The sequence below is a fragment of the Ceratotherium simum genome, chromosome 15, assembly GCF_057802395.1.
Source record: "Ceratotherium simum simum isolate JZ-2026a chromosome 15, ASM5780239v1, whole genome shotgun sequence".
Lineage (NCBI taxonomy): Eukaryota > Metazoa > Chordata > Mammalia > Perissodactyla > Rhinocerotidae > Ceratotherium > Ceratotherium simum.
This window is the reverse complement of record NC_141914.1, coordinates 31770368-31791901: the sequence shown is the minus strand read 5'-3', so window position 1 is coordinate 31791901 and position 21534 is coordinate 31770368. Positions and strand designations below refer to the sequence as shown.

General features: G+C 35.7%; 1 protein-coding gene across 2 annotated transcripts in view; it reads right to left on the bottom strand.

Moving 5' to 3' along the window:
- Positions 1 to 21534, bottom strand: part of FGF12 (fibroblast growth factor 12) — a 516156-nt gene that overhangs the window by 151775 nt on the left and 342847 nt on the right. For both annotated transcript variants that reach the window (XM_004424570.3, XM_004424568.3), the window contains exon 3: positions 20498 to 20601. In XM_004424570.3, coding sequence (XP_004424627.1) covers positions 20498 to 20601 — 104 coding nt within the window. The remainder of the gene's footprint in view (positions 1 to 20497; positions 20602 to 21534) is intronic.

Genomic DNA, 21534 nt, shown 5'->3' with positions numbered 1-21534 from the left:
TCATGCCTCTTTGGGGAATTTTTTTTGAAACTTCATTTTCCATTTTGGACTCCTGGATCAGTCTCTCAAAAGGGTTCGGAATGTGGCCAATTACTTCCCTCTACATTTTTCATCTGAGACTTAAGGGCTGTACAACTCCATTTTCCATTCGCACATAATGCATCCTAGATAGTCGGGACTTTGCCTGTGTCTCTATTTTTTAAAGAATAAAACACCCAAAGCATAGCCTGTTTGTAAATACAGATTTGAAAATGAAGACCAAGAAATACAATTAAGAAGTCTTAAGAAAGGTATTATAATAATCTACTACTCTATACTCGTTACCTATATTTTAGGTTACAATAATAATGAATATGATAATTTATTGGGATGACGAATTAGCACATACCACTAAAAGCTTTCCAGAACAAAAACCATACCCTGGCAATATCTCTATTAAGACATTAAAAAGGCATACAAGCAAACTCTGAGAAAAAAATTCAGAAACCAATTTACAACTGTCACAATCACATATTACCTCACATATCACCCAAAACTAATGTGATGTTAAACCAACTTGGAGGGTAAGTGACATTGGTAGATCTAATGGCAAAACAGACATCCTAAAATATCAAAGAAAAGTTCAAACCAAATAACGTCCTTTAAAATACTAAACCTACAGCAACCCATTTTACTTTATGAAGCACTATGGAGAAACTGCAGGTAAATCATTTTAAGAAATCAAATTATGTGAATTCTAAATATCCCAGCATTATACAATGGAAAGTGTCTTAGAATGAGCATGGGAAAATTAGTTCAAGGTCTGGCATGAGCTTGTGACATTAGGTAAATCCCTTAAGTCCCCACAGCCTCCACTTCCTAATCCATAAAATAAGCACAAGATTCCTTAGGGTCTTTGCCTACTTCACTGGGGTAGGAATCAAATGAAATAGTAGATTCAAACATGCTTTGTAATCCATAAAATACAAAGTAAATATTGTATTTCATTTATAGAAATATTGCCTGCTTTTTGTAAATTGAAGAATCATCCTCAATGTGTCACGCAGGAAATAACTCTATTTCTGAGTATCACATCATTTTAAAGCAAAGGTGGAAAGCATAAGTATATCAAATAGATTATAAAAATAATATGCAAAGGGCAAAGGAAGGGAATAAAATAAAGAGGCCAATATAGCTGCTAATGGAAAAAGAGCCTGCGTTATACACCACAAAGGGAAAAACCAAAGCAGAAGCCATAGTTTGTGTCTTTCTCATTAAGATTAAAATCCCAAGTATTCAATCTGATCTGGTTTTAAGAGGCCAAGACTTTCTATGTGTTTGAAGAGCACTGGAAGCAACAGCAACTGTGGAAACAGTCAACTCCATCACCTCTATGGAGGTACTGTTGGGTAGGTGATGGGCTGGGAGAGTGCAGGAAACAGGTAGTGGAAAATCAAGGATGAATCAGATACACACTTTGCCTACAAGATGCTGATAATTTAGTTCTGGAGAGAAAAGTACAAACTGAACCTAAGGCAGAATGAAGAGCTGTAAGAGAGGTACAAACAAAATGCTATGGAAGGATAAAGAAAGGTAGAACTGATTTCTTTAGTTTCAATAGGGAAGATTTCACGGTGGAGGTACACTGGATCTTCAAGGAATGGGATATTGTTAAGTAAAGATGACAGAAAAAGGCATTAGGACCGAGTGCGTGGAAGGTGAGATTTATGAAATGACTCAAAAAGAAAAGGGAAAACAAAAAAGGAAAGGAATGGAAAACATGTCATAAAGGGAAATAAAAATGGAAATGAAACCAGAGTGTTACGTTGGGGTCAAATTGTTAATGGAAAGCCCGCCAAAGAATTTTGGCTTTTATAGTAGAATTACTAGAATTCATTGAAGGTTTTAGAGGCAGTAAGTGGTAGTTAGCTTACCTTTAAGGTGGTGAAATATAAAATAGCAGAAGCAACATAAGGTATCCTTCCAGAGTGTTCAGGGGTGGAGATTTGGGGGAAAGGAGAGAGCAGAGAACAGAGGTAACGAAGGAAGTTATGAGGGAGGACGAACATAAGTAAATGCATCACTATATTTCCACTATAATCAAAACAGATAAATAATAAATTTTTCACATGCAAAATATACATAGTATTCTTAGAGATCTTGTATTTTGCCAAATGCTTTGACATTTATAGGGGGTAGGAAGAAAATACTACACTTACTGTGCGTTCACTATTGAGCTGAGTGTATACCTATTATTTTATCTTTTTAAATTCCTCTAACAAACTTATAAAGTAGATATAATGCATTCGATGTAAAAAACGGTAAGAGGAACTCAGAGACATTAAACAAGGCACCTAAACTCAACCAGCGACGAGAACAAAATTACAATCCAAGTATGACTAACTCCACACACCAGACTGCTCGACCACAGCACGAGAAGACTTTGGGGGAGGAGGGCCCCTCTAGAAAGTGAGGTGTTCCAGCAGAGACTGAATGGCTACACAGTAATCAATCACCAAATGTTATTTTAGGCTAAACTATGTTGAACGTTTCCAACTCTCTTAAAACTCTATGCATCTCGGTATCTGTTTTAGAGAATTTCTACTATTTTCTCTTTTTTTTTGTAGCTTGCCTAAATTAAATTGTACAAGGCTCACTAGATATGGAATATTTAAAATGGTAAATCTTTTGAGAACAAAGCCTCATCCAATTCACCAAGTGAAAGTAATGTTGATTGACCCAGCCACTGGGCTTGAAAACAGACATAATGGATGCTGTAATGAACACAAAAGAGTGATGGTAAAATAATTGTGACAATGCCAGGAGATAAAAGCTGGATTAATAGCCACACTGCACAAAATAGGCTTCTATTATGACTTGAGATGTGCTTATTATGTCTAATGATGAAGAAGGTGAAACAAGCTAGGCTGAGAACAGAAGACCCATGTTGCCCCCAGCTGTATGCTATTTCAGTTTCTTAGAGATGATCTTCAAGTAATTCTATCATAATACGCATAAAACAAAAATAAATATTTAATTGTAAAAAGTATATCTTTATGTATCTTTCTTTGAATATTCCAATGGGCTGCAAACTTCAGTTAAAGCCTGTTTAAAAAATTCATATTTAAAACTGCACCATAATTTGAAATTTCCAAATGTATATAAAGAAGTAATATGCTCAGCTGCAAGGCTCTAAAATGTGCATTGCTAAATAGATACATATATTTCTATACGTTTTTTCATTAACTAGCCCCAAGATGCCATTTTAAGGTTCAATATATTCAAAAATATCTCACAAAAAAAACTAAACCAAAGAGAGGAAGAAAAAATATACTCTATGGTTTAAACATATACCTATCCAATGTACCACTCTCGTTAACAGATATGTATAAATTTTTAAAGCACTGAAAATAATAATTTAAAAGTCCAAGCTCAAGTACATAAATTCAAATACCATCAGTCCTAGCAAATATTAATGTTTTTATAAAAACTTTTCTCTCATAGCTAGTATTTTGTGGTCAAAATCAATGGTGTTTGCAGTTGTAGGACACAGTTCACAATGAAAACAGGAATTCTACTCTGTTTTCACTCCTTTTACCACTTTTTGCTCCCACACCAGAGTGTTAAAAATTTTGTCCCCAATAGTGAGGAAATTCACTTCTTTGTGTTACTTTAAACAAACAAAAAATACAATTCAATTAATGTTCTGAATCCATTTGAGAAAAATGACATTATTTTTTAATCTCTATTAAATCATGATTAAATTGATAATTTAAATAGAATTAGCTTTTTAAATAACAGTACTATTGAGATAAAATTCACATATTATACAGTTCACCCATTCAAAGTGCACAATTCAATGGTTTTTAGTATATTCACAGAGTTGTGCAACCATCACCACACTCAACTTTAGAACATTTTCATTACCTCAAAAAGCAACCCCATATCCTTCAGCAGTGACCCATTCCCATTCAACACTACACAATCATTAATCAACTTTCTGTCTCTATAGAGTTGTCTATTCTGGACATTTAATATAAATGGAGACAAAAGACAATATGTTGTTTTTTGTGACTGGCTTCTTTCATTTAACATAATGTTTTTATGTTTTATCTGTGTTGCAGCATGTATCAGTACTTCTCTCCTTTTCATTGCCAAATAATATTCCATTGTATAAATATACCACACTTTATTTATCCATTCATTAGTTGATGGATATTTGGATTGTTTCCACTTTGGGGCTATTATAAATAATGCTGCTATGAATATTAGTGTGCAAAGGTTTTTGTGTGGACATGTTTTCATTTCTCTTGGGTATATACCTTGGCTATATTAGCTCTATGTTTAACATTTTGAGGAACTGCCAGACTCTTCTGGCATTCTAATGGCTGCATCATTTTACATTCCCACTAGCAGTGTCTGAGAGTTCCCATTTCCCCATACCTTCATCTACACTTGTTATGATCTGTCTTTTTTAATACAGCCGTTCTAGTGGGTGTGAGGCAGTATCTCCTTGTGGTTTTGATTTGCATTTTCTTGACGGCTAATGGTGTTGAACATCTTTTCACACGGCTATTGACTATTTGTATATCTTTTCTGGAAATATATCTATTCAGATCCTTTGCACACTTTTATTTGGGTTATCTGTCCTTTTATTTTTAGTTGTAAGAGTTCTTTATGTATTCCATATACACGTTCTTTACCAGATTTATGACTTGCAAACTTTTCTCCTCTCCTCTAGCTTGTCTTTTCACTTTCTTGATTGTGCCATTTGAAGCAGAGTTTTTAATTAGGATGAAAGCAAACGTGTCTATTTTTCTTTTGTTGCTTGTGCTTTTGGTTTCATATCTATGAAACCACTGCTTAATCTAAGGTCATGAAAATTTACCCCTATGCTTTCTTCTAAGAGTTTTATAGTTCTAGCTCTTACACTTAAGTCTATGCTCCATTTTGCGTTACTTCTTTATATGTAATGTGGAGCTTTCAAATTAATTTTTTTTGGCAACATGCTACTAATTAGGCTTCAAGGTCTTAAGACAATGCCAATGAAGTATTTTTATTGAAATAACTAAGAAAGTTCCTGGAAATTCCTTGGGAATATTAATAATGAAGAAAGTATTTCATTAAATAGCATACAAATTTTTTAAAAACATAAACTTATCCCTGGATTTTATGTAAAACGAGTCAAAATACCACAATAACACAAATTACAGAAAGAAATTCATGACGAGAGTTAATGCAAATTTAAAAATTTTAAAAATATGCCAAGACATAAAATGTATCATGTGTCAATAACCCTGCTTCCTTCTTTTACAACCTTTAACAATTTCAATCTTTTATTAAGGCATGAAAACACAGTGTTTGTCCTTTTCCTCTCTCATGATTAGAGCACCTAAAATAGTACTTGGCACATGAAAAGTAAAAATATTTTAAATCAAATAGAAGAGTAAGTGAAAATGAATGAATATTAGAACTGGCACTTCGAATGCAAGAAGTATAATCGAAGAGGTGAAAAACAGTACAAATATTTTGTTCCTTTGAATGTTTTGCACTTACTCTTCCCTCTGCTAATATCACTCTTCCTCTGGTTTGGTGCATGATTCTCTTTCTTTTCATCCTTTAGGTTTTTGCTTGAATATCATCTCCTTAAGGAAATGTTCATGGCAAAGCTGTGTAAATTAGTCTCCTCTATTATTCTCTATTACAGAAATATATTTATCTCTTTCATAGCACTAATCCTAAATGGCAAATTTTCATACTTATTTGTTTACATGTTGTCCTGCTCTCCCACTACAGTGGACGTGCTTTTCATTTTATTTCCAGTGCCTAAGACAGTGTGTACCATATTACCAATTCTAAATAAATAAGTAGTAAATTATGGATAAATGGGACCATGGATGGCTGCTGATCCCCAGATTTTTAGGCAGCTATATGGAAACCATAGGCAAACACACCTCTACAAAGTCAATGCTATATCCTTTTCCATGGTGGCTTTCAGTGCCCTCACTACTTCTCATGGCTCCCTACAGAGAAAACCTTTTCACATCCAGTGAAATAGAAGAATGAAAGTTGAAGTAGTAATTCTTATTCATCTTCACCCTAGCTGTAGAAAGAAATTTCAGAGGAAATATCCATCAATCTGCCATGAAAACTCAACAAGCAGAAAACTTCTGTCGCCAAATCTCAGGTAGGTTCTAATCTATTTGGACCCGAATAAAATAATGTAATCTCTACTCCCTCTAGTCTCTGGAGTTCAATATTTAGCTTCCTAGTAGAAGTTAATAAATTTTTCAACTAATATTTATAGTGATTCACAAGATCTTATGCAACCTAATGAAGAGACTGCACACGTGTATCTATTCTTCAATCTGCTCACTTGCTCTCTGTCTCTCTCTCTTGTCCTAAAGTCTTACACTATGGACATTTAGATTTTCAGACTGGAAAGGTGTGGTAGTTGTCAGGTACCTACCCAAAATCCACTTTCTCCTTTGTATTAACAGAATCTTGATTTTGATGGATACAGCAATATAAGTAGCTTAAAATTAAAAAAAAAAAAAAACCAAACAAACAAAAACCAGACATTTCTCTACACTCTTTCCACCTAGGGATGATTGTGTGACATAGTTCTACCCATACGTGGACATCCCAGGAACTTCTGGGAAAGTGTGTGTTTCCCATAAAGGCATCATCTCTTTCTCTGTGCCCCTTTCCACTGCCCAGAATGTACATGTTAGCTGGGGATATTGGAGCTATCTTGTACTATAAGGAAAAAAAACCAAGAAATGTAAATACCTTGGCCCTCATAGGCCTGTTGAGCCAATCAATGAACCAATGCCAGCAATCATCTATCTCCAGACTTCTGGTTATGCGAGAAAACATGAACCTCTGATCTCTTTAAACTACCATTATGGGTGTCGCTCTTACAGCTGAGCTCAATTTCTGGTTGATACAGGAAAGTGAACTAAAAAAAACTGTCATTAAGAATTGGTCTTGGGAAGTAAAATCAGAGGAGGGAATTTTTAAACTAGTCAGTGAGATTTTGTGCATATACTGACACCTCAGATCACCCACTGAGTCATATGTAGGATCATGTGTAAGGTGACTGCATAATTTTTGCCTAAATCCTAATCCAAGACTCGTCTGAGTGTCAAACAGGTACTCTCAATAATGACACTAAGACATCAGGCATAAACTGGAACTCTCTTGGATGAACTATGACATATAACTACCCCACAGGGGACTGATATTTTCAATGGCCTCAAAATCAAGTTCTTTTTCAATTGAAGATAGCTGAAATTATATGTCACTTTTGACATATACATTTCTATGTATCTAATCCATTTCCCCCATTTAATACTAGATTTTAAACTTTTGTGGTGCAGAAACAAACTTTAGGTGCACCATAAATGCAGTAGGCTGTAGGCTTGAAGTCTCCTCAAAATATAGCACTATACGATCTGTCCCTGTGTGCCATGAGTCTCATTTGGCCACGTATCACAGTGTTTTATTGTTTTGTTTTGTCCTTATATGTGCTGTCTGTTCAAAGAGATAACTTCTCTGTAGACTTGGTCATAAGAATGACTTGCTTCTGTTTCTCTGCTTCACCACATCTTTTTTTTTTTTTTTTTTTTGTGAGGAAGATCAGCCCTGAGCTAACACCCATGCTAATCCTCCTCAATTGCTGAGGAAGACCGGCTCTGAGTTAACATCTATTGCCAATTCTCCTCCTTTTTGTTTTTTGTTTTTTTTTTTCCCCAAAGCCCCAGTAGATAGTTGTATGTCACAGTTGCACATCCTTCTAGTTGCTGCATGTGGGATGCGGCCTCAGCATGGCCGGAGAAGCAGTGTGTCGGTGTGTGCCCGGGATCCGAACCTGGGCCGCGAGTAGCAGAGCGCGCACACACAACTGCTAAGCCACGGGGCCGGCCCTCACCACATCTTTATTCCATTCAAATCTCAAGTGAAAACCCTCTGATTCTCCTATTGCATTTAGCACTTATAATTTCTTTCTTTCCCACTCCCTGAAGTCTATGAAAGTCATGGCCTATACATGTATTTTATGTAGTATATTTACCCACAAGTGAATTATCTAAGGAGATATTTTAAAGAAGGCAAGTCCCCAAAAGTTTAAAAGCTTTTGCCAGGGGTGGTGGAGAGAAAAAATTCATCCATATCTTTTGATGATTTTTTTGTTACAAATCCAAGAAACACTTACATACGAAAATTACTAATTCTTACACTGGTTTTGGAGGACAGGCAAGAGAAGGCAGAATTAATAAGGACAGAGAATCTCTTTTGGGAATCAGGCTGGACCAGAAAGCTATAGTCAAGTCATAACTCTTCAGAAGGAGGCCATCAGGAGGAACAACAAGGAGAACATGGAGCAAATGGAGTTTTAACCTTCTCAGAAAGTCTGATGACTCTGAAAATTGGTTCATCTCTTTATCAGTTTATCAAGTAAAAAAACAAAAACAAAAACAAAAACAAAACTAAAACTAAAACTGGTTCACATAAGAAAGGAAATTATTGGCTCATGACATTGAAAACTTCAGAGGTGGGGCTGGCACCAGGTACTACTTCGTGAACAGCTTCAAAGGATGTAAACGAGACCCGGGATCTCCATCTTTTCATTTAGACCTCCTAACCTCTGCATGTTGGAATCATTCTGAGACAGGATTTCTCCCTGTGTTCTTAAGATGGCTGTGGTCCTTTTCTCCTCTCAGGTCTAAATTCAGTTAAAGAAAAAAAAAAGGCAACTCTCCTTCAACAGACAAAGTCAAATCTTGGGCTTGAGGCTAATTGGATCTGACTAGATGAGAAATAGATATTGGATTAGGCAAACCAGGAATCACCACTGAAACTAAGGGTGGAATTAACCTACATCAACTTCATGGAATGATGGTACAGAACTGACTGAGGATACACCGAGCATCTTCTTTACTATATCTGTTACTGCTACTATTACTACTACTGCTTACGGCTAACACGGAGCATTGACTGTGTACTAGGCACAGTGTTAGGGCTTTACATGCATGTTTTCATTTAATCCTTACTATAATCCTATAAAGCAGGAATTTTCATTATTATCCCCATTTTACATTTCAGGAAACTGTGTCTAGAAGGTTAAGAAATTTCTCCAATGTCACAAAGGAAGTAAGTTACAGAACTATGATTCAAAAGCAATTCTATTTCTAAAGCTCACATTTTTAAATACTACTTAATTCTGCCTGATTCACTAATGACTAAAGGAACACAATCTAGAATTTTTGTGTATATGACTACATGTTGGCCTAATGGGCCTAGAGCCAAGGTAGAAAGGAAAAATATAAAATTTAGTATCATTTTCAAATGATTCAACTAAAGGTCCTCATTAGTGCTGCTCTTAGAAGCTTAATACTATTTTTTTCAATAAAAAATGTTATTATAAACACATATGCTAATTTTTACAATTAAGGCTAGCCCTGGAACTAAAGTATTAATATTTTCCAGAAGTTATAAACTCTTAGAATGAAACCAACACCACTTACTACTGAAAATATCATAATAAGGTAAAAATGGACGCTTACCATTATTCAGTCTTTACTGAAAGTATAACTAATAACTTGTTGATTCTTCTTAAAGAAAGGCAACCTGATTCCAACAAAAATATTCATGTCACATGTTTGCAATCAACAACTGCCAGGTTCTTGGGCTGGCAGGATTCCATACTTTCTTTTTTTTTTTTTTTCATTTAGTTGAAAAGAATATCCCAGTTTAGTTAATTAACATATATGAGGGTAAAAAGAAAAATAGGCAAAGTAAATAATTCTTTTCTAGGTGCTATGGCCAAAAATGAACTTAGGATGAAAAAGAAATGTTATAAAATTCAAGAAAATCACAGGTATATGAAAAAAAATTATGTAAATAACCTAAACTGAATATTTAACAATAAAATTGCTGAACAAGAATCTGTGATTTGGTCTTTGACTTCTCTCTATTCAGAGACCATTAACTTCAAAATTCTATAATTCATTTGACATTAGTTGCTAAGATGTTTTCTCTCTCTCTTTTGTGCTCTCCTTCAATGAGAGGGACTTTTCAGAGATACCATTTGCCCCAAGAAATAGTTCTATATATGCCTCAGATTTCGGAATATTCCATGAGGAAGTCAGTTGATCAGGAAACTCAAATTTCAAAGTGGATAACTACTTTGTACCTCTATCCTAGATATAAAAAGTCTGTTTAGAAAAATCTTATTTAAAAAAATCAGTTTTATTTTTGTTTAAAAAATCTGTCATTTTGAGCCAGCCCTGAAGGCCTAGTGGTTAAAGTTTGGTGCTCACCACTTCAGCAGCCCAGATTCACTTCCTGGTCTCTGAACGACACCACCCATCTGTCAGCTGCCATGCTGTGGCAGCAGCTCATACAGAAGAACTAGAATGACTTACAACTACGATATACAACTATGACTGGGGCTTTGCGGAGGAAAAAAAAAAAAAAGAGAAAGATTGGCAACAGACGTTAGCTGGGGGAGAATCTTCCCTTGCAAGAAAAAAAAAAAAGAAAGAAAATATGCCATTTCTTTTCAACATGGAATGGAAATCTTTCACTAAGAGATGAACTATGATGACGAGGTGGCTTCCCAAGAACATGTGCTGGCCAAACCTTCACCCACTCCTTTTATAAGTAGAATTTAGTACAGAAAGGAAAGCATGAGAACATCAGCTCCCAAAACTATGGCACAATATCAGCCTCAATGTAGAGAAGCACGAACAATAAGTTTCCTCTAGCAAACTTTCCATGTTTCAACAGAACAGTTGTAGCCTATTTAAAGTTGAACCAGTTAACTGAACAAGAAACACAATCTACACAAGAAATTGTGTAGATTCACAATCAGGAAAATTATCACAAAAACTACTAAGACCAGATGGCCAACAAATTATTGCCAGAATTAAAATGCATGAAATGCATCCATCAACTGATTCAACAAGATTTTATCAGATAGCGTTATATGAGAATTGCAGTTTTCAGTGATATGGGAGATATTAATCTATTTTAGATATATCCCTAACTTCAAAGATCTTGCATCTGATGGGATAGAAAGGGCATGAAAACAAATAATTCTAACAAAAGGAAGAAAGGAAATATACAAATAAATGTCTTACAGAGTGCAAAATGTGGAAGTTATTTTTGGCTGTAGAAATTGAGAACATTTTTATTGGGTCCTCAGTGATGGGAAATTTTGGACATCTATGATAGTGGGGAAGCAAAAGAAATTAGAGGAGTAAAATTAACAAGTACTTTCTCCTAATGTCCACTTTGTGGACATAAAATAGTTTTCTCTTTATAGCTTTCAATATTGGCCTTCTCTTCTCTTCTTCCTCAGAGACCCCTTCCATGTTTCTCAATAACTCTTGATTCAGATTTTCAATATAAAGTCAGTATCTTCTTGCAATCTTGACATTGTCTACTTTCACCGAAAAACAGATTTAGGTATGGAATTCTAAATGGCACAAAAGGACATGAATCAGTCAAGCAATCTCTCTTTTGTTCTTGTTGTTGTTGTTGCTCTTGATACCTTTATAGTCATCACAAAGGACCTTGGGCTAGTCAGAGAATAACAATGTGACTTAAGATAAGGACTATGGGTCATGCAGTATCACTGACCTGGACCCTGAAATCAACCACATGGGCAATCAATCTGATTTTATTTTATTGGAGCCCCAATAAAACTCTTGACAGCAAGGCTCAAGTGACTTTCTTGATTGGCAATTCTCCATGTGTAGTCACGTATTAATAGCGGAAGAGTCATACATCCTGACTCCATGGGAAGAGGAAAACAGAAACTCTGCATTTGGTCCTTTTGGTATTTCCTGGACTCTGCCCCATGAGCTTCCTCCTTTGGCTGATTTTAATCTATATCCTTTTCCTGTAATAAACCATAACCATGAATATTATAATAATAATAATAGTTTTTCAGTGAGTTCTGTAAGTCCTTCTAGCAAATCATTGAACCAGAGGGTGGTTTTGGGACTCTTCCTTCAAACTTGCATTTGGTGTCAGAAGTGAAGATGGTCTAGGGGACTGTGCTGTCTAACTTTGTAGTTGGCCCAAATTCCCTGCAACAGGTAATTTTGATGATAAGTGAAAACTCCAGGAAGATAAGTATCTTTTCTATTTTACCCATCTTTGAATGCTCACTATATAGTATAGTGTCTGGTATGTGGTAGAGCTCCAATAAGTATATGTTGAAGGAATTTAGGTTTACTGAGATTGACTTTGAGGGCAAAGCAGCATTTGTGCTGTGGTTTGTAAGATCATCAGTGTAATCATATTTAATTATCCACCTATTGTATGGAATTTGCTACATCTATATTTGGAATAGGCAGTTCTTTAAAATTCGACAAGTCTTTATTAAGAACCTTCCTTTACCAGGGAATGTACTTAATGCTGTGACTGGGGGAAATATGTGGCCCAGGTAGCAAAGATGAATATGATATCATTCCTGCCCATCAGAAAAATAGAAGCCAAGTGCTGTGATATTAAAGTAGAAACAGCATCTAATTGTCACTGATATGAGTAATGGAGAGAGGTGACATATCAGTTAACATTTGAGCTGAGCTACAAGGAATGTTAAGAATTACACAGGTACAGAACAGAAAAAGGCAAGTATAACAGCATCAGCAATGCAACTACAGTAGTATAATTTTTAATCCTTTATATATTTTATTATACATATGACTCTGTACAATAATTATGTAAAATATTTTATCACCAATCTTTTAACCACAGTTTGAAAATAATCTGGCCTTATAATTTTATACCAAACAATGCTTACCTGCAATTGTTTTATATTCAAGGTTCAGTTCAAACTACTTGAATATAAAAAGATACCAATCTTACAGCAAATACCAATCTTACAGTAAATTTATAGAGATGGTAGAAAGAGGAGATTCATTCAGTCTTTACCCTCTCTGTATATGATGAAAAGATGTACCCTCCCAACTCCAACCCAAGTGTCTTTAAGCATTGAGATAATTTGAGAAAATTTAGGTAGTTTTACAAACTTTTTCAAAAACTTGTAAACCTCAAAGAGAATGAAACATCAAAGGATATTAAATTTCAAGTCAGTACTGGTTAAATAGCAAAAATAAAAAAATTAAGGGCACTCTCTGAAAAAAGTAAATTTTGTAGAAAAATCTGTCTCAACAGATTGTAACACAAAGAAGTATTTCCTGAACTATTGAAGAAGGTGTTTCAGGGACAGAAGTTTCTAGTTTTCATGAGGTTCTTCTGTTTGTGAAAGTGACGGCTTCTAGAACTTCTATTTACTTTACAGAAAAAGGTATTATTTAATGCCATTAAAAATTATTTTGGATTTTCTTTCAAAAAGGCAAAATGAGTATACACTTAACAAAGGAGGCAAAAGACTTATACATTGAAAACTGCAAAACACTGCTGGACGAAATTAAAGAAGAAACAAATAAATGGAAAGACATCCTGTGTTCATGGATTGGAAGACTTAATATTGTTGAAAATGTCCATACTGCCCTAAACAACCTATAGACTCAGTGAAATCCCTATAAAAATCCCAATGGCATTTTTTGGAGAAATAGGAAAAAACATCCTAAAATTCACATGGCATCTCAATGGATCCTGAATAGCCAAAACAATCTTGATAAAGAAAAACAAAGCTGGAGGCCTCACATTTCCTGATTTCAAAACATGTTACAAACCTACAGTAATCAAAATGTGTGGTACTAGCATAAAGACAGACATATAGACCAATAACAGAATAGAAAGCCCAGAAATAAACTCTTATGTATATGGTCAAATGATATTCAACAAGGGTGCTAAGACTACACAATGGGTAAAGCACAGTCTCTTCAACATATGGTGCTGGGAAAACTGGATATCTACATGCAAAAAAATAAAGTGAGACCCTTACCTTATGTCATATACAAAACTTAACTCAAAATGGATTAAAAACCTAAAGGTAAGACCTGAAACTATAAAACTCCTAGAAGAAAACATAGGAGAAACGCTTCAAGACATTGAATTTGGCAGTGATTCTTGAATATGACACCAAAAGCACAGGCAACAAAAGCAAAAATAGACAAGTGGGACTAGATTAAACAAAAAAGCCTCTGCACCGCAGAAGAAACAATCAACAGAGTGAAAGGCAACCTAAAGAATAGGAGAAAATATTTGCAAACCATGTATCTGATAAGGAGTTAATATTCAGAATATATAAAGAAATCCTACCACTCAACAACCAAAAAACAAATTAAAAAACGGGCAAAGGACTCGAGTAGACATTTCTCCAAAGAAGACACACAAATGGCCAACATATATACGAAGAAGTGTTCAACATCACTAATCCTCCAGGAAATGCAAATCAAAACCACACCCACAATGAAGTATCACCTCATGCCTGTTAGGATGACTACTATCAAAAAAAAAAAAAAAAAAAAAAAACCAGAAATAACAAGTATTGGCAAGGATATGGAGAAACTGGAACCTTTGTATGCTGTTGATGGGAATGCAAAATGGTACAGCTGCTATTGAAAACAGTATGGAAGTTCCTCAAAAAATTAAAAATAGAACTACCATATGATCCAGCAATCCCATTTCTGATTATATATCCAAAAGAATTGAAAACTGGATCTGGAAGAAATATTTCTACACCCATATTCATTGCAGTATTATCTACAATAGACAAGATACAGAAATAACCTAAATATCCATCAATGGATGAATGGATAAAGAAAATGTGGTATATGCACACATACGTTACTCAGCCTTAAAAAAGATGGAAATTCTGTCATATGCTGAAACACAGAAGCCTGAAGACACTATGCTAAGTGAATTAAACCAATCACAAAAAGATAAATACTGCATGATTCCACTTATATGAGGTGTCTGAAGTAGTCAAACTCAGAAACGGAAAGTAGCATAGTGTTTGCCAGAGGTTGAGGGGAGGGAGGTAAGGGAATTGCTATTCAATGAGTATAGAGTTTCAGTTTTACAAGATGAAAAAGTTCTAGAGATCTTTTGGACAACAATATGCATATAGTAAACACAGCTGTAATGTACACTTAAAAATGGCTAAAATTGGGGGCCGGCCCAGCAGCATAGTGGTTAAGTTTGCTCACTCTGCTTCGACCATCCAGGGTTCGCGGTTTCTGATCCCGCACATAGACCTATACCACTCATCAAGCCATGCTGTGGTGGCAACCCAGATACAAAATAGGGGAAGAATGGCACAGATGTTAGCTCGGGGCAAATCTTCCTCACCAAGAAAAAAAAAGGTTAAGATGGTAAATTTTATGTTATGCAGTTTTTATCATAATGAAAAATAAAAAGAGGGGAAAAAGCCATGAGTTCAGACAATGACGTACCCACTCGACTCCAAACAGATAGCTATGATGAATAAAATATACAAATGCAAGGCCTAAATGACACAGCCAGGAACAAAGCAAGCCAAACACCCCATGAGATGGAAACACAAAGCACCGAGCAGGTCACAGCTGCATTCTTACCGGGCTTCAGGTTCTGGAGGTGGTGTGACCCAGAGTTCCGCTCTGCTCAGGTCAATGGGAATAAAAGCCCTCTATGTAGGATAGAAGGCCAGAGCCAGGCTACCTGCTCATACCAGAGGCTGCAATAGATTTCCTGCTCCAACTCTAAAAACGCTGAAATAAAAAGTGCCACTGCTACTGTAAGCAAGATGCAATGATAGACATAGCCTCACAATGAGAGGAACTAGACCAAGCCACCCCCTACCTCAGGTCCCCTTCCCTAACCCCAATGTCACCCTAGGATAGGAATCTTGAAACGACTCAAAATCTTATTCTTACCTAGAGCCACTAAGACTGGATAGAGGTCACCACAAAATTGCTAGAAAGTGAGGGCAGACCTCAGAGGAAGAAATAGATTGGGGAGAGGGAGAGAGGGAGAGAAATGTGCCTGCAGACTAAAATTCCAAACACATAAAGAACTAATTCTAATACAATCTAAATTTAATTCTAAAAATGACAGCCAACAAAATCAATGATTGAAATGTGAATTCATTACAAAAGAAATTAACTTTATGGAACAGTCTGACAAAGTATTATAAGAATGCTTAGAGAGGTAAATCAGTTAATGACTTTCTGCAAAAAGAGCCAGATAGTAAAAACAGGAAGAAATAAATCAAGAAGAGGTAGATATTAAACGGAAGCCATTAGACATCCAAAAATGAAAAACATAGTGATTGAAATCACAAAATAGATGGCATAAATTCTACGGTAGATGAATTTGAAAGTTTCTAATGTCAGTCGTTTAAGTGTTGTCAGCACACGAGATTAGAAAACATCATAGAGAAATAAAATATATACGGGTTAAGAGTTAAAATTTTCCAGAATTGAAGAAATATGATTCTTTGGATTAAAAGGATATTCTGAATTCCTAACAAGATAAATTAAGATAGATTCACAGCTAGGCATTATAGTGAATTTGCAGAACATGAAGTACAAAGGGGAAAAAAATCCTTTAAATTTTCCATATAGATCATCTACAAAAGAAAGAATCTTAAATTCTCAGCAAACTTCTCACAGTCAGCAACAGATGCCAGAAGCCAATAGAATATAATGTTCAAAGTGCTGGGGAACATATTAATCTACTTATAACTGTATAACTATCTGAACCATAATTCAAGAAGGAAAGTGGAAGGAAGGCATTTTTATGGATACCAGGATGAAGTGAATTCACCATCTACACACTCTCACACACAAAACAATGAAAGATTTCATTGAGAAGAAAAGCAAACTCACAGGGACCAAATTTGATACACAAAAAAACAAAAAACTATATGCATAAAAATCATTTTAAAGACTGGTAAATTTAATTATTAGCTATAGAATAATAACTAATCATGCATATGATTTTATTTTAGTGTAACTAATCAAATTGGCGTGAAGGGTGGCGGTGTTTACTAGAGAAGAGAACATCCTAAGATCCATTTGGAAGGAGGACATAAACACAAAAAATACTTAGCAAACTATATTATGTACGTATGTTAAAAAAAATAAAGGTAAATCACTAAAGGAATAGAAATATAACCTAAGGAAACTAGCAGAAGAATAAATATAGAATAAAAAGAAAGTTTCAATAATGCAAAGAAATTTTTTTTCTTTTTTTTTTAAAGATTTTATTTATTTATTTTTTTCCCCCCAAAGCCCCAGTAGATAGTTGTATGTCACAGCTGCACATCCTTCTAGTTGCTGTATGTGGGACGCGGCCTCAGCATAGCCGGAGAAGTGGCGTGTCGGTGCGCGCCCGGGATCCGAACCCGGGCCGCCAGCAGCAGAGCGCGAGCACTTAACCGCTAAGCCACGGGGCCGGCCCCAAAGAAATTTAAAAAAGAAGAAAACAGAAGCAAAAAAAAAAAAGACAAACTACAAACTACAATGGTAAAAACAAATCGCAATACATCAACAATCTCATTAAATACATATGGATTAAACTCACCTATTAAAACACAAGATTTTCAGAATGAATCTTAACACCTCAGCTCTATGTTACCTAACAGTCACTCCGTACTTACCACTCTCGTTTTGTCTCCTGGTGAGAGGGGAAAACAAGTAACAAGGGAATTAATTCCTAGCTTCAATTTGAATACAAACCAGGTAAATGACACTAGACAAATTAAACCATTTGTGAATTTCTCTTGGATTTTTCCATTTGCCCCCAGCCACACACCACTACCCCTGCCCTGCCATATACTCCAGTTAGGCTCATTACTGGTGGGCCCAACTACGCTATTTCACATGAAGTAGGAAATTGCTTTTCAAATGACTTCAAGCCTTAATATACACCAAAAGCACCTCAGGAAAGCCTATGTTAACAGCCTGTTTTTAACTCCCTATGAGGCTCCTGGCTGCACTAGTACTCTCCTGCTGAGGCATGCCATACAGTCAAGCAGCAGTACAAGGTGTGAGGAAGCCTTGATACCCAATTCTCTTTCAGGTCTGCCTCCCCCAGCATTGGCCCCCTTTGATCCTATAACAAAATCATCAGGCCTACATCCACTGTTTCAAATTAAAAGCCAGCACTAACTCCTATTAGTCTTACACAGAAAGAGGGTGATTTTGAAAGTAGGGATCCCGATGGTCTATGTCAGTGATGCCATGCTTATAATTAAAGGAAAATTGTTCCCAGTAGCCTCATAGTCCCACAAGCAGGGAAAAGCATAGTGATTCTTGGTATAGGCAAGTTTGATTTACGTGAAGAGGAAAAGTGAAAATCTAGCCTCCCAACATAGGCAACTCAACAGGTGAGTATTGGCTTTACTAAGGTGTTAGCTCCTTCACAAAAAAGCACCTACGTTAAAATTCTCTAGTCAAGGATTCTTAAACCCTCCTCCCTATGGGCTCAAGCCCCCTGTGTCTTAACACTGGTTCTGAGCAAGAAGGGTAGAAAGAATACATCTCTGGAAAAGTATGAAGTTCAGTTATCTCACTCTGAATACCCAGGCTTCTCTCCCAGGAACTTTGGGATTGCATCCAACAACAGGGGATCCTCCCCAGCCCTGCCCCACCCCTTACCCCCCCCCCCCCCCACACACGCTCCTACACAAGTGCCTCCAGCCTACAATACTGTTGTCAGACTTTATGTTTTTCTTCTTCCTGGACCTTTGGATATCAACTCTGGTCCAAGGACCTGAACTCTACAGTTCTTGTGGATTTACAACCTGAATTATGACCTTTTAAATAAATATAAAAATGAATAATGACCTTCTAAATAGAAACATAAATGTAATCTGATCTGCCTTTAGCTGTTTTCTTGATGACTGATTAAATCTTTAAATTAATATTACCTTAAGATCATCTCCATGTTTTAGTTTGTAGTACATTCAAAACTTTTTTAAAAGATTAATTGGAATTATTCAAAACAACAACCTGTTATCTTTCTTTTTCTTACTTTAATTCTTACATGTAAAATATATACTCACAATATTTGGATATTAAGAACTGTTAGAACTATGACACACCAAGAATGAAAGCCCATCGTTTTGACTGAAATTGTATTTATCTTTAAGTATTATTTTGAGTAGAAAATGTCGAAAAACCATGTGTATGTACATGTCTAGTATATAAATGCATATTCATATCTGAACATGTTCAAGAGTAAAATAGCAATTCTAAGAATTCTAATATGAATGACAGATGTATTACTAATAAGCAAGCATAGTGTACTCAGAGATTCATTTAATTGAATGTTTAAAAAGCTTAATGAAAGTTATTCAATAACTAATTTAGACTCTAGTAGGCATAAATGAATTTCCTGAGTAATAACCTTTTGTTATTTATAGAGATCATAGAAAGTAAGGGTGGAAATCTGTAATCATGATTTTCTTTTCTCTTTTTTTTTTTTTTATTATTTTATTTATTTATTTATTTTATGTGAGGAGATCAGCCCTGAGCTAACATCTGCCATTCCTCCTCTTTTTTTGCTGAGGAAGACTGGCCCTGGGCTAACATCTGTGCCCATGTTCCTCTACTTTATATGTGGGACACCGCCACAGCATGGCTTGCCAAGCAGTGCGTTGGTGCGCGCCCGGGATCCGAACTGGCGAACCCGGGCCGCTGCAGCGGAGCGCACGCACTTAACCGCTTGCGCCACTGGGCCGGCCCCTGTAATCATGATTTTCAATGATATTTCTTCATGAACTACAAATAGGTAACTCCCTTATGAGAGAACAGAAATTAGATACAAAAACACAAGATTCAGTGAAACCAGTCTCTCAATGTATAAATTATCATCTCGAGTGAGACAGCCATCAGAACAGCGTTAACTACTTTAACATACATCAGTGCTGATAATGCAGCCACTGATGCTACCTAGTTTTGTCAGTTTTAGATTTAAAAGAGATATTAGACAACATGGTCTCCAACACTCCCATTTTAAAGGTCCAGAAATTAAACCAAAGAGGGGAGGTGACTTGCCTAAACTGAAATGCAAATAAAACTCAAATATCCCAGCCCTTAATCCAGAGCTCATTCCATAAATTCGCATTGCCTTTGAATGACATGTTACCACAGGAATCTGATGCATTAGATACCACACAGATTTATAAATACAAACAAAAGCACAATCTATTTGGAAAGTTCTTTCTCCACAATAAGACAAAGTTGACTCCCAGACAAACTGAAGAATTTAGCTTCCTAAACCATCTTCTGTGCCTGAAGCAGAGGTAACAGGAGAAAAGAAAAATGTCTTACCTCTTGAATTAAACAGAAAGGCAAAATTCAAAGATAGATAATCCTCTAGAAGTGGGAGCTAGATGAAGAGAATTTATATCGCGTGGAGAGTAACTAGCTCTTTCTCAATACTACATGATCTTTAACATCCTAAATTATGAAATCTTCTTAACAATCTTGACATGCTGGGTCAGAAAATATAAAATGACTTCAACTTCCAATTTTCTTCCCTAAAGTAATGGTTACACCATTACCTCTCAATGCCAATTTACACACACACACTACAAGGTACTTACTGAGCTGTAGAGATAGCCTTCACCATTCATGGCTACATAGAGGCTGGCCTTCACCCCTTGGATGGCCACCACACGCAGGCCCACGGGAATTAGATTGAAGAGGGCTAGAGGGGAAAAAAGAAGACAGAGAGGAACGGATCAGTGACCTTTAGAATAAATAAATTATCTTGTTTCTTAGGATAACTCTTTTAAGAATAAAACCCATGAAGTGAAATTGGTAGGGGGAGAGAGAGAAAGAGGGAGAGAGAGAGTCAAAGAGTGAGGAGAACTGGCTTCTTATCTCTGCACCACCACTAATTACCTATGTGATCTCAGGCAAATCACATAAACTCATCTGTAATAAAGGAGTTAGATTAGAAGGTTTCTAGGGCCACCTGGATCTGAGAGTCCAGGATCTCTGCTCCACAAAATGAACACATACTCAAACAGTGTAATATGAGATGATTTTTTCCTAAAAACCAAATAATTTGAATGAAAAAATTCTCAACAGTAGAAAACACATTTGTAGTCATGAGTAATATAAAATATAATCTTTATAACTTATGCTAGAACTTCTTTTTTTTTTTCCAGTGTTCAGTCTTTTCCTTGTGGTCCTTAACATTGTCTTGAACACAAAAGGTGAACACAAGAATTATTGACTCATTGTTAGCTACACTGGTGGCAGGAAAACATTTCTCTTTATATTTCAATTTTTTACATGTAAATGTATATAGATAAATAGATGGATAGATAATTGATAGCTTCATCTATAAGGGACATATTTTATATCGTAGGATATATACATATATATTTAAACATATACCACATATATATTTATATATATATGCATAAAGCCATTCAAACCATTAAAATTAACTTGGGAAATTTAATTCAATATCCTAAGATGAAATGGAAATATGCTTGTAGTCTTTAAATATTTGAGTTGCCCATCACTGAAAATATTCAATAGTCTATACATCCACTTGGAGAAGGTATTCATATACCAGAAAAAGGATAAATAAGAAGTTAATCTATTTTTCTTCTAACAATGTATTTCT